General features: G+C 39.3%; 1 protein-coding gene across 6 annotated transcripts in view; it reads left to right on the forward strand.

The window, feature by feature from the left end:
• Positions 1 to 13,539, forward strand: part of ARHGEF7 (Rho guanine nucleotide exchange factor 7) — a 114,251-nt gene that overhangs the window by 45,590 nt on the left and 55,122 nt on the right. For all 6 annotated transcript variants that reach the window (XM_030956089.1, XM_030956109.1, XM_030956127.1 and 3 more), the window contains 3 exons: positions 548 to 632; positions 3,022 to 3,152; positions 5,555 to 5,756. In XM_030956089.1, the coding sequence (XP_030811949.1) occupies positions 548 to 632; positions 3,022 to 3,152; positions 5,555 to 5,756 (418 nt within the window). The remainder of the gene's footprint in view (positions 1 to 547; positions 633 to 3,021; positions 3,153 to 5,554; positions 5,757 to 13,539) is intronic.

Consider the following 13,539-nt stretch of genomic DNA (forward strand, 5'->3'; position numbering starts at 1 on the left):
AACCTCATCCTTGATCTAACCTGTCCAGCAATTTAATTCTTTGAAAATTCATTAATGTTCAGGAATGCTGTTTTCCTCTGTGTCTTGTAAAGAGATGGCATGTGGGTTGTAGTAGTTACTTTCAAAGTACATAATGAAAAATCAGGTAAAATGCCTGTGCACTGCTATAGAAAAAGAAGAGTATGCCAAGAGTAATAGTACACAGTAACTTTTTTTGGCAAAAATGTCTTAGGAAAACTTCTGATACTTGTTTTATTCAACATTCTTGTAACTTAAATGATACTTGATATTTTTACTTTCTCAGTTCTTCAGTTTTTTTTCAAATGCAGCTGTTGCTATATTATCTTTCCATTTAAAAATGTCATAGTTTGTTGGGGTTTAAATTTTTTTTAAGGAGAACTGCCTCCCCCCCATTTTACTGGTTCATAACAACCGCTAAAAGACTGATACTTTGATCATGCAATAGCTTCTACAGTTGTGGTTTGTATATGCAAGCTTAAAGGCTTGTTTCTATGACTTAACTACTTGTTTTTTGGTTCTTTTTCAGACTTTTGATGCAAATGACCTGTATCAGGGACAGAATTTCAGCAAAGTTCTTAGCTCTCTTGTGGCTTTAAATAAGGTGACTGCAGGTAAGTAGACTGCTCTGTCTTGCACTGGCTAACTGCTACTTTTGCCTTGCATCAGTGTATATTTATATCTGTGTTGTACCCATGATAAAGTGAACATATGCAGTATTTTAAATGAGCTTTTGTTGAAATTCATGCTTTTAAAACTTTGCAGTGGCTCTGGATTCTCTAGTCATGTCTTCTGCAAAAGGAAGCTTTGTGGTAAAGCTAAGACTAAGCCTTTAAAGTGGCAAACAATTTAGGAAAATTGTGTTTTTCAGAAAGGCCTGTTTTTTAGGTTGTTTTTCTTTTTTTCCGTCTGAGTTTGAACTACTGGAGTTGACTTTTGCTCCATTCTGTCATTCTCCTATTTGAACAGCTTGGCAACATTTTTGCCCTCTCCAGCCTACATTTCCCAGTGCTATCCTTTCTTGCCCATAACAAAAGGATATCCAATGTCTTTGATCCCTTAAGCCACATATTTCATTCATTTAGCAGCTAGAAGTCATGAACCACTCACCTTAAGTTCTTGGGTGGGAGTGGAGAGAGCTGTAGAAGTAACAGACAGGTGAGAGGTGTCCATCCATCATTGTAGGGTGAGGCTGTGCTAAATTATGCCAGCTGGACCCTGGGACAGTCAAGAAATGTTGACATTGGCCCTTTTGGTTTCTTCCTGTTCCACCATTAGCCGCAAGTTTCAGTACTGGTCATCAAGGCCAGAGTCCAAGAGAGAGTCTAAAATTGAACCATATGTGTCAGTTTTTGTGCAAGGAAGAAAAGGTGATAGAAAAGTCAGTGACGCATAATGTTGCTTGATTTAATACTAGTGAGATAAGTATCTTGTCACATTTATAATCTCTCATCTGTTTCCTGAGAGACTTTGTGGTTTTGGTGGGTTATTTTTTTCCTTGCATTAGAAAGCACCCCTTAAAATTAAGTTTTGCAACCAAATCTTAGTTTTAATGGATGGGCATGGAGTAATACCATTGACTTCTTTGAAGCTGTTTACACCAGTTGGAGATACTGCCTCTCATCTCAAGTGTAAGTGCAAATGCAAACCAGTGCACTAAAACCAGTTAAATCTGCTGCAACTGGCCATTGCTGCCTTTGCTGTTAAAGTGGAGAAAAAGTGTGGCTCTTTTGTCCAGATGTCTATGGATTAAGGCCTATGTCAAAGAGCCACAACTGCAGCTGGTTAGAAGGGACCTGGGCTGATCCCTTTCACGGTGGGGGCATGTGGTGGTGGTATGGAAACCAAAAATCAGAACCACATGCAAGCTGTGGTGTTGTCTCGTTCCTAGGAGCAAGCATAAACCTTCTTGTTCTTCCAAACAATTTTCATTAACTGGGTAATTGTGTAGAGGCATTTTAGGCTGTATCTCTCTGCTCTGGTATTGGAAGATGGATTTCAGATCCCCATGTGGATCTGCAAGCATTTCAGGCATACAGAGGTTCCTTCTGAGATAGGCCTTGCTACAATATGAGGAGTGTGAGAAATGGGCGTGATTACTGATGAAGAACTTCTGTGGGTGCAGAAGGATGGGCATGATTACTGATGAAGGACTTCGGGCTGCAGCCAGCACTGAACCTGGCTCTTGGGAGCTGCTTTTGGTGCAGCCCCTGGCTGGCTGTAGGCTCACTAAGCCACAGGATACACCCCCACCTTTGTTGGCTGGCAACATCCCATCCCAGGGATGCCCTGGTGCCCCCAGCTGCCCCACTCCTGGCTGGGATGGTGGGATGAGCCCGTCCTGCTCCTCCCTCGGTGCCACCCAGCCTGTGATAGCGCACAACCCTTCAGGTGAACATATCACATAGGTGTACTTCTCAGAGGAGAGGCAAATGGAAGAGGGGAAATGTTTTGGGAGGGTGTTGTTTACTGAGAAGCAGCATTTTCCTTTCTTCTATTCCTAGTCCTCCCTCCAAAGAAGAAAAAATAGCTTAGTTGGCAAAAAAAAAAAAAAGGGATGAGGCAAATGTAGAAAAAGAGACAGTGGAAGGAATGTTCTAATTGAGAAGGAGATGGGGGGCTGTGGGAAGAGCTAAGAAACAGATGTGGCTGGCTTCACTTCAAGCAAGTTTTATGCAGTCAAAATTCTTGGCTACTAGCTAAAATGATGCTGGCTAATTACCTTTAAATAGACTGGTAGTGAGTAGGAATAGAGAAATACAACCCTAACCCTCCTCTCTCTAAACAGGCCAAGTTGTTTTCTTGTCTGTATGGGGAAGAAATTTTTGATGTCTCAGGATTTTACATTATTTATTGCTATCATTTTTTGAATCTTGAATTACTGAGTAACTTTAGATACATCAAATCTGCTTTAAGCATGTGAATTTTACAGAGATAAGCAGAAGTTCTAGATGCAGATTGTTAGAATTCTAATATTTAATTTTTTTTCCCACCCTCCTACAGACATAGGGCTGGGCAGTGACTCTGTATGTGCACGTCCCTCATCTCATCGGATAAAATCCTTTGATTCCTTGGGATCCCAGTCTTCACACAGTAGAACTTCAAAACTCTTTCAGGGACAGTATCGGAGTTTGGTAAGCTCTGTGTGAATGAAATATGCTGTGGTGTGGTATTTTTTCCCCCTTTCTTTTCCCCATTTTTTTAAAGTGAGCTTTGTAAGTAAATTATAGTGTAGCAAAGTAACTGTTTCTTCTCTTTCGGTTCTGTATTTTTAGCCTGTGAGTTTGTTTTTGCAGCTTTTTATATGATGTTCCAAAATACATGCAGCTTTTTGTGAACTTCAAACTATTTTTTCCTCCTTTAGTGCTCTGTGTTGTCTGCATAGACAGTATCTTCGTGGATTTGTGCTTTTCTTCTCAGTGTAAGGACTTGCTTTTCCAAAGGCAAAAATCTAATTTTCTCTCAGGGTTTAGGAGTGTGATGATTGAATGTTTTTCAAACCTCTGTGAAGGTGATACTTCTAATTTTGGCAGTAGTGGTAGTTGTTCCTGTTTTCTCTTATATTTCAAGGTTGATCCTTCAACTTGCCTTTGGGTAACTGAGTTGTGTGGGCCATTGTTTTATAGTCCAGCTGAATTCAGGGTTGCATACCTCATGGAAATTGTGATAAAACATACTTTTAGTCACTGAAGGTCTGCAAGGAGGGTTCAGGTCCCTAATGAAAGCTGCTTTATTTGTGGCTTTCTTAGGTGTGTAATGTGTTTTATCAGGTAGCAGAGCCTGTGGAAGTTTTTGCCCAAGACCACTAAATCAAGCTCCTGTTCTGCTGTTCACAGCCCACTCAATTTTGCAGATGCAGCAGTTGGTGGGGCTGGCTGTTAGCTGGATCACTGAAGTGATCAGACTTTCCAGTGTTTCTGTCACTTTGGTGATCTGAGTTGCTCTGTGCAAAGAGGAGAGAGATGCAAGAAGGAGGGAAAAAGAGCTAGTGGCCAAACCCAGGAAATTCCTAGTTTGGTTTTGTTGGTGTAGATGATCTGTTTGGAACCATTCTCACCAAGTTTGTATTCATTTCCTCTGCTGGAAAGCCATCCTGGCAGAGCATAGGGTTTGTAGTTGATCTCACTGTGCAATGTTTCTGCTTATTTTGTGGCTTTTTAGCATTTACTAAACCAAAACATTCTCTGTTGTTGAGCAGAGAGGATGAAAGCACATAATGTGCCAGCAGAGGACTAAGGAAGAGGCACTTACTTGAAAATGTGCCAATCTAATTGTCAAATACTCAGACTTGCACTATCTTGGGACTTTCTGCATGTTTTCAAAGTTGTGTTTGCCCTCATTTTCCTGTAGTTTCTCAGTACTAACTCTGAAAGTCATGATGAAAGTCATATTGACTTGTGATACAATAACATGATTGCTGGGGTTATGAATTAAGCTGACATGTAAGATCCCAGTGACAACATGCAGTCTTTTCATCACCTCAGCTATACAGGCAACATGTAGGTGAAATTCTTCTACCTGGATAGCTGACTAGGGCTGCTTACACAGTCATTTTCTCACTAAGCTATGTTTTTAGCTGTACAGGTAGTGATTCTTGGTTATGATAGAGACAAACATGATTTGTAGTGCTCTGTTTTTAAAGTTGTCCAAGTATTGCACTTTTTCAGCATAAAGGTTTGCCCAGACTCTCATGAAATGCTTGAATGGTGCAGATACCCAAAATTGACATCCAAGTACAAAATGCTAAGTTTGAAAATCATTAATTTGAAAGACTAATTAGTTACTTCAAAGAACATTCAGATGTTAGGACAGAGTGATAATCTGCCTTTGCCCTCATGGTAGGGGATGAGCATGCACACATACATAGTGTATATGGACAGCTGCAAGTCTGACTGCTGCAGGCTTCCAGCTTTGCTAACCTTCAGAGAAATGATTTGGGAGTACTTAGTCAAGGTAAGTTGTGTAACTCTTTCATAGGTTTTGTGAAAGAACACTCCTTTGGCAGGCCATGGGGACTTGTACCTTCAGCTGTGGAAGCCACTAACCTGATCTGTTACAGGAAAAAAGAAAAGGAAAAGGTTTTCTCTTGATATGTCTAAAATTAAATTAAACCCGACTCAGTTTCTCCCTCCTTTTAGGAATTTTAGGAAAACACTCTCTAATGTAAGGCCTTTGTTTCTTTGTAGTTGTCAAAGGCAGTTTCAATTTATGCTAGTTATAGAAAATGTACATATTTTCTTTTTTTTTTTGTGAGAGCAATAATTATTCTCATTTTAGCTGTTAACCTCTTCTGATTTGGAGGGGCTGTAGTAAGTAAAATATATACTCCCATGGCTGATACAATTCTGTAGATTAAAAATTACAGAAATACTGGAAATACTAAATTGCACCTTATAAAGGCTTTTGAGTAAAAATGTGTGGGGACTGTTGTGTGTGGAGGAAAGGCTATTTCCATTTTATGGACATTTCTGTTTTGCTCATGGAAATATTGTTTAAGTCTCTAATGATCACTTTATTCTTTGTTTTCTCTTCCTAGGACATGACAGATAACGGCAACCATCAGCTGGTGGTGAGAGCCAAATTTAATTTTCAACAGACAAATGAAGATGAACTTTCTTTTTCAAAAGGTGATATTATTCATGTTACAAGAGTGGAAGAAGGAGGCTGGTGGGAAGGAACTTTGAATGGAAAAACAGGGTGGTTTCCAAGTAACTACGTACGAGAAATTAAATCAAATGGTGAGTTTTGAAGCGGAGAAGCATATTTGCAGAAATTCTTGCTTTGGGTAGAGGTTGATGGTTGGTTCATTCATTAAAACTTCTAATGCTTTTTGTTTAAGCTTGATTTTATTTACTGAAGGTCATTCACAGCAATGATTAATGCCTGGGAACTTGCACTTCCCCACCCCAGCTCACTGTAGAGAGTGGCTTCTGAATCAGCAGTAAGTGTGCAGAAAGGTCTCCATTCTGTTTACTTGTCTGTCACATCTGAGTTGCTCTCACTGCCTTGGTCTGAATTCCTAGAATATGGGATTTTGACTCAGATGCTGACAGACTTTGAATTGGTGCTTTTGGTTTAAGTAGTGAGAGATTTCCTACCAAAAAAAAGAACAAGAAAACCCCCCAAACCTAACAAAAATTTACTCAATACATCCCACTACTTAGAAGTAAACAACTACGGAAGGAAACCCAATTCTATCAAAATCTTCTTTTGAAAGCTAATGTATTTGTGATTTTTCTTTTTCTTTCTTGTTCATGTGCCTTCAGCTTTTCTTCATACAGGCTTCATCCTTCCGCTGAAGTTTTATTTTGAACTTTATACAGTAAAAGTGCCTTCTGTAAATGTCATCTGAATATCAGAAGTAACATTCCTTTTTAATCCACTAGGATATTGCTGTGGGTGACATAATTTCTCTGTCTCCTTTATTTCCTTTTTTTACCCCATGTCTTGGCTTATTTTCAGAGATTAGGGATAAGCCTGGTAGGATAAAATTACCCAGGGTCTCTGGGAGGCTTTACCACTGTTTCCTTTGTTACAGCTCCAGTGAAAACACACATCTTTTGGCTCCGTGCCAAAGTCTTTGGCGTGATTTTTTTTGTTTGTTTTTCTTCCCCCCATTATGAGGCAGCTATTCAGATGCCTGATTGCAGTGAGGTTATGGGAGCAAAAGTCCATCTTAAGACTTATCTTTTCTCCTTTGGTTGCATCCTCTTATTTTCTTCCTTGATTTAATATTTCCAGTCTGTTGCAAAATGCTAGTCTTAGATCTGCAGCTTCACTGTCCTTTTCAACCAGCTTCTCTCAGACATAGTCACAATGTAAGACTTGGCTTTAATGTTCTTTAGAGACCCCTCAGATGCAACTTATCCTGAGAAGCAATTCTTGAAGCCTGTTTTTGGTTTGTAGTGTTTTAGCATCAGCCATGATGAGATTCTTCTCTCACTGTTATTCATTTAAATCATTGCTGGAGAGATTTTGTTTGAATTTCATCAGTTTTGACCTCGTCCAACTCCTGGAACCTAGGTAGGCTATTAAGCTCCAGAACAGAGATGCTTTAACAGTGAACATGCAAGAGCCAGAAGTGGCCAGTAACCAGAATTAAGTGGTTCTTGTTTTATTAAGAATGCTGCACTTGGGTGAAGTAAGTGGGAAGGGACAAGCTGTAGTGCCAAATGCAGTCTGATGCTTGTGACTCCTTGCAGCCCTGTCTGATCCCTGGGGCTGGCATGGTTTTTACTTTCATTTCTTGCCCTCAGAAGAAAATTCTCCCAAGTCCTTTTCCCTCTGCTTTATAGGTGTGTTCTGTCTGCCACAACATTTTATCCGTTGTGGCTTCTGCAAGACTTTTGCATTCTTGGACTGCTGTCTCATATGTTAAATTTCTTCTATGGAAGTTTCTTCTGTTTGTGCCCAAGCTTTTCTCTTCTCAGGAAGCTTAGTTCATTGAGTATTACAAAGTTGAAATGACTGAGCTGTAGCTCACTAGAGTTCTCTGTTTTCCTCCTGCATTTTAAAATTGGCTGTGTTTGGCTCTTTCCAATACTTTATGGAACTTCACTTGTCCTCTCTGGTTCCAGATATGAATATAGCTAGTTCTCTTACTATCAGTTCAGCACAACTGGTATGGTGTAATATATCAAAATAGTAATTTCAACCTACTTTAATGCATTTGTAGGTATATGTTTGAGTTGTCTGGAGTTGACTGTTTTATGAGGAGGATGGGGGATTGGTAGAAGGAAGCATGACACAAAAGAGCTTCTTAGTGTGTTAGTAACTGTGGAGTTGCAGATTAGCTTTACCCCTTCATGTATGTTTGTATGCATGCTGTGAAATGCTTTGTTGCTACTACCCTCATGGCCATGTTAGCTGTATTTTAAATGGTGACCTGACTTCTCCTGCTTACTTTTGCTTCTTTCTGTGTGATTGTGGTCAGTGTATATATTTGATATTTGCTTCATGTCAGTTAGCATCCAGTTTTTCTGGTCTTTCTTTGACATACCACTAACTTTTAAAGGAATTATACTCGTAGCCTTTTCTGCTCGTGTTGTTACCAGTGAGACTTCTTTTTTAATCCATATTTTTAAGTTTACTGAATTCTTCTTACTTCAAGTCTGTTGTAATTTTGCTGCACTGTTTCTTTTATTGCTTGTTTCCATGAAACTTGTTATGACCATTTCTATTCTCAACTAAGTTTTGCTTTGTGGATATTGTTGAAGATCCTAGAGAGAGGGCTTTTCTGGAATTCTCCTCCCTTCTGTATCCAAATGCATTGTCACTGTCCTGCTGCTGGACTTTCTTTGTTCTGCTGTCCTTGTGGAAACAAGGATGTAATGCTGTTTGTTACAAAGCTCTGAAGTTGTTTGAATAGGTTGGGTGTTCATGGGAAGCTTCATCTAAGTTAAATGTAATTTCTGTTGCCTTCCTGTGTCCCTGCTCTTAGTTTGTCTTCTTTAGGAGAGTTGGCATTTCTTGAGTTGATAATCTTACACTGCCTGCTTTTCTTTATTTCCTAGTAACTATATATACATCGCACTTCAGGATTTCCCTAATTCAGAAGTATTTTAAGTGCCTTTATGCCTCAAGCATGAGGTTGAAATATGAAAGTGCTCTTTTTTGCCTTACGTATTTTAAAAGTGGTTAGGAGAACTTGCAGCCTTGCTAGCTCAAATTCAAAATGTGTTTTCTATCAGTGTTACAATAGATTGATTTTAAAAAAGATCCAGATAGCATTTTTGAAATTCATGCTCTTGATTAAGGTCTCTCTGAAAAAAATGTTCATCCTGGACATCTTATTTGTTTTCAACATACTCTGTAAAATGGCATTGGTAGTATAACTCTAGGCTTCTTTCTTCTCTGAAATGTAGCTGAAAATACTGTAAATACTTAGAAATTCTGTATAGGATGATGCATTCTATGGAGAGTTCCCAGGACATGACTAAATAATCTCCTGGGTTTCACTAAATTAAATCCCCTCAGTCTAATGTAACCTGACTTCTGCAAATTGAGTAAAAGATGAAATTAGTGAAGTTTTTTATGCATGTGTGTTTGTTTTAATTCTCACAGACTTCATAGGCATTAGATGTTTAGATAAATGGACTTTTGTTCTAAATTAAAATCCTCTAGTGTAAAAAAACCTGTAGATATGTAATCTTAGCTTCTACAGTGGCTCTGAAGCTATATATCCAAGGAAGGGAAGAAAGAGATGTGTGGCAATGGAACTACCTTTACCCACATTGATTTATTGAAGTGTTTAGAAGAAAAGTAAGCTGCATTACATAAATTACACCAGCAGAGAATATCCCTTGATAAGGTATCTCACAGTGGTTGTGCCATGGCTGTAACTTGTTTGTTTAGCTGTGCCTGGGTGATCAGAGTTAGCACACAGTGCTAATGAGGTGAGCTACAAATGGTTGTAGGACACATGCTGAGATTGTTGAGCAAAGCACAGCATTTCATTTTCGTAGGCTGGACAATGACTATTTTGGGGGAAAATAAGTTTGGTTTAGATTGAAAACTGTTTTTGTTTTGCTTTTTAGTGTGTATTTATTCTGTCCCCATCCCTGACCCAAGGAGAAAAAGAGGATTTGTTTAAAGTTGTGATAGTTATGATCAAATATGTAAAAAAAAATACTGTTTTCTATTCAGGTGCATGCTTGCGCTGTGAACTTCAGAAGAAAGGGTTCATTTCTCTCTCACTCCTCCCTGTATTTTCATTTCCATTTTCAAACCCTCTAACATCTTATGTTTTTAAATTTTCTTTGATCTCTAGTCAGGAAATACTTTGAAATGAAAGGATTTTGGTTTTATCCTGCTCTACTATTACATCTGACAGAGGGTAGAAAATAATGTGTAAACTTGTTAAGATACTTGACAGTGTGGCCTTATTGAGGTTGTTTTTGCTTACATAAAATGGAACAGGAAGAGGTGAAGGTGTAGGTGGAGCCTTGTCTCTTACAGTGCTGCTTCTGTCTCACACGGTACTTAGAGAGATTTGGAGACCTAGTTTTGAGGGTTTGCTTGCAATGAAAAGAAGGGTGGTTAGCCAGAATGGGATGCACTTGCTTAGCTACTGTCAGATGTTAATCAGATTAAAAAAAAAACAGCAAAACACATGGTCCATTACTGAGTTGTGTCCAAGCATAATCCCTTTAAATGGCATGAGATTACATGGAAGGGAATACAGCTTTGTACAAACTACATTTGATATGTCACAAAGTTTATTCTAATTCTTTGCAGAAATTAATGTATTGTTACTGCCCAAGCCTCCGTTGTGCTTTCTTGACAGTTATTGGTATCAGGCCCAGTGCAAATTACAGTGATAGTGTTTCTTTTAGTTGGATGTTAAAAAAAACAAAATCAGTGTGGGGAAAAGGTCGGAATATAGTGGAGAAGTAGAGTGTCAGCTGCTTCCATCCTGTGGTGTGTGAGGGAAGGAGAAATTACACTTTTGGCTTTGATAAAAAAAAGCAAAGGAAAAAATAGCTAAAACCCCATGAAGAATGTTAGTTTTTCTCTCCCCAACCATGTACACTCAGAGGAGTATTGTTTTCTCTTGTCAAGTGTAACTCTACAGACATCAATAACATAGAGGTTGTCACCAGTGAATGCTGTTGGGGCAGAGTGTTGGTGTTGTCTGTATTGCAGAGTGGAGCTCTGTGGCAGTGCCTGAGCCCTCCTGAGAACTGGGTGCAGGTTTAGGTCTGCCCTCCTGATGCTGGACTTGAACTGATTAGTCTAGGAAAAAGGAGCTTGCTTGTAGCACTTTGCTGATAGGGACCACACAGCTTTTGGTGTTCTTGTTGACACATCTTTCCTCCCCTAATATGGGATGAAATAACCCAAATTGGATCTTTTAATCTAGATCACACACCACGGCACAGGAATCGCAGAAACATTCAGGGGTGTTCTTGCAGCAGCAGGGTCAAAGTGCTTTAGTAAAGTATGTTCTGAAGGGAATAAATTGTCTGTGGAGTAGCACAAAGTAGAGTATTGCATTAAAATGAAAATGGCATAAACTGAAGACATGCCAGGAGAGAGAGAATGTGGGAATGTCAGGTAATTTGAAGGCATGTAAGCTAAAATAGAAAGAAACGAGTATTGGGAAGGATTGAGTAAATTGTCTTTTTACAGCCAATAAATAGACATTTGTAAAGAATTAAATAACTTCATTTTAAGGGAGTTTGTGACATCTTATACCACTTAGGGGGGAAGGTTATAAAAGCAGTTGCTTCCACTGAGGATAATTATTTGCTGGAAAAGTAATGTTAAAAGCCTGTGCTACCCTCATTCTCTCACCCAAAGATGATCTGTTCAGTGAAGTCCATCTGGTTTGCCACTAGACAATGCATTATCAAGTCTGACTGAGGGCATTTGAATGTGATGCTTTGATCACAAGAGAGATGGACAGTGGGAACTTAGCTCTTGGTTTCAGTCACCAGCAGGATACCATCTCTTCCTGTACTTGAGCAGATGCCTGCCAGCTTTGGATTTGATCATACACTGAGCCATTTTCACTGTGCTTCCAGTGTTACTATAAGGGATGCACATTGTGGCTGGAGAAAAGTAGGGAGATGCAGAAATCTTCTGTGTGGGAAAAGCTGGTGTCTGGCTCAGGTCAGTCTCTTCCAGAGCTTTGAGAAATAGAGCCACTGTGGAGTGGGCAAGGTGCCAGGGTTTTGCTGATGTTTCAAAAATCTATGGACTTCATAGATATAGTGTGCTAAATAGGGGTAGTATCTCCTTGAAATGATGAATGAAATATGCTCTGTTTGCAAAATACTCTAATATTCTATTACCAAGGATAACAAATGACACTTAACTTAGCATAAACAAATAAAATTATTTCTTATGTTCAAGATCAGGATTTTCTTCTCTGTAATGCATTGTGCAATAAGCTAATTGCAGCAAGACTGTTTCTTATTCCTCATTATGAAGCAAGGCACTGCTTGGAGGCAGAATACCAGACATGATAGACAGATGGACTAATTTGCTGTGTCTGATTCTGTGTTTCTGCAATAGAAATGGCCTTTACATTTTAAAAGCTAAATGTTGATTATGACTGTTCAGGCAAAATTATATGAATGTGTGATTCTTTTTTTTGGTCCTGTCTTTAAATCTGCATTTGAACATGTGAGTGTCTCTGATGGATAACTGAATCAGCTGAACAGCTGGCAATATAAATGACTCTGTATGTTTCAGCAAAAAAACTTCCCACTTTCTTCAGCAGCTTAAGTGCAGAGGTATTTTTGCACCCTTTGAAATAACAAAGAACCAGAATTCCATGATCAGCCAGCTTAACAATGGTCAGCCATCTGTATTATGATAAATTCAATGACAAGTATTTACCTTTATCCTTAAATAACTCTTGTTCCCCATTTCAAGACATCTGTATTATGATAAATTTTGTGACAAGTATTTACTTTTATCCTTAAATAACTCTGGTTTCTCCTTTCATGCTTTTTGGCACATGATAATAAACCTTGAGGTATTTAGTGAACCTGAAAGTCACTATAAATTGTAGGATAAGTTCAAGAGCTTCCGCAGAGAGTAAAAGCAAATTACCACGTTTGTGGGAATGACATCATTTTCATCATTCAGTACAAAGAAAAGAATTTTAATTGTCCCATATAGAGAAGCATGATAGATGAATACATAAATGAGTAGCCATACATATGAGGTGATTTTAGGTCTTTTCACACTGAGTGTTTGATGGCAAATCTGCTTCAGTTTACAGCTTGGTTCTGAGGGGGTGGGAGGAGTCCTGTCATTTGGAATTACTTGGCTGTATAGCAGAGCACATATGCATTGCAGGGCTGGTGGCTGAGAGCACCAGTGTTCCCAGCTGGATAACTGCTGGCTCTAACAGTTTTTGTGCTGTGTGTCAGCTTAGATCTGATGTGGGCTGGGTAGGCAGGGGATATTAACCAAAAGGGTTTTACTGTCATCCCTGAATGTGGTAAGGAGAATGGTTTTTTTCTTTGCACATGTTTGGCAGTTTTAAGACTATTTTATTTTTAGATTAGCTTCTTTGAGGGGAGTTCCACTGCAATACAGAGCAAATCCCCTTAAAGATGCTTGCATTTGTGTGCTTATGGGGACTGAGCTGCTCTTTGTGGGCTGTTAGTTAAAGCCTCTGGGCTGCCAGGCTGTCCTGGTACTGGAGATGAAAGGGTGATCTGCGCCTGGAGTCAGCTTGCTTGAGCTGGCATCATCCATGGGCTGCAGCTGGCAGCCTGAAGAAGCCCTAAATTGCTCAGGAGAGGCTGGTACCACAGGGAGTGTTCTGCTTATGATGGTGCTTCCCTGGTCAGCTCTGCTGTCCGTGGGAATTTTCCATAGCTGGCCCTTAGCTTGGCTGACTGGGCTTCTCCTGGAGAGGTGTTTGAGACTTGCATAATTTATTCTTAGCCTGAGGTATCAGGTAAACCAGACTTAAATTATTCATATATCTTTACTAAAATGTGTTTGAAACAGGAGCTTGCTTATAAAATAAAGGTAGAGCCTTCAGTAGGTACATTTTGG

The sequence above is a fragment of the Camarhynchus parvulus genome, chromosome 1 (genome assembly GCF_901933205.1).
Source record: "Camarhynchus parvulus chromosome 1, STF_HiC, whole genome shotgun sequence".
Lineage (NCBI taxonomy): Eukaryota > Metazoa > Chordata > Aves > Passeriformes > Thraupidae > Camarhynchus > Camarhynchus parvulus.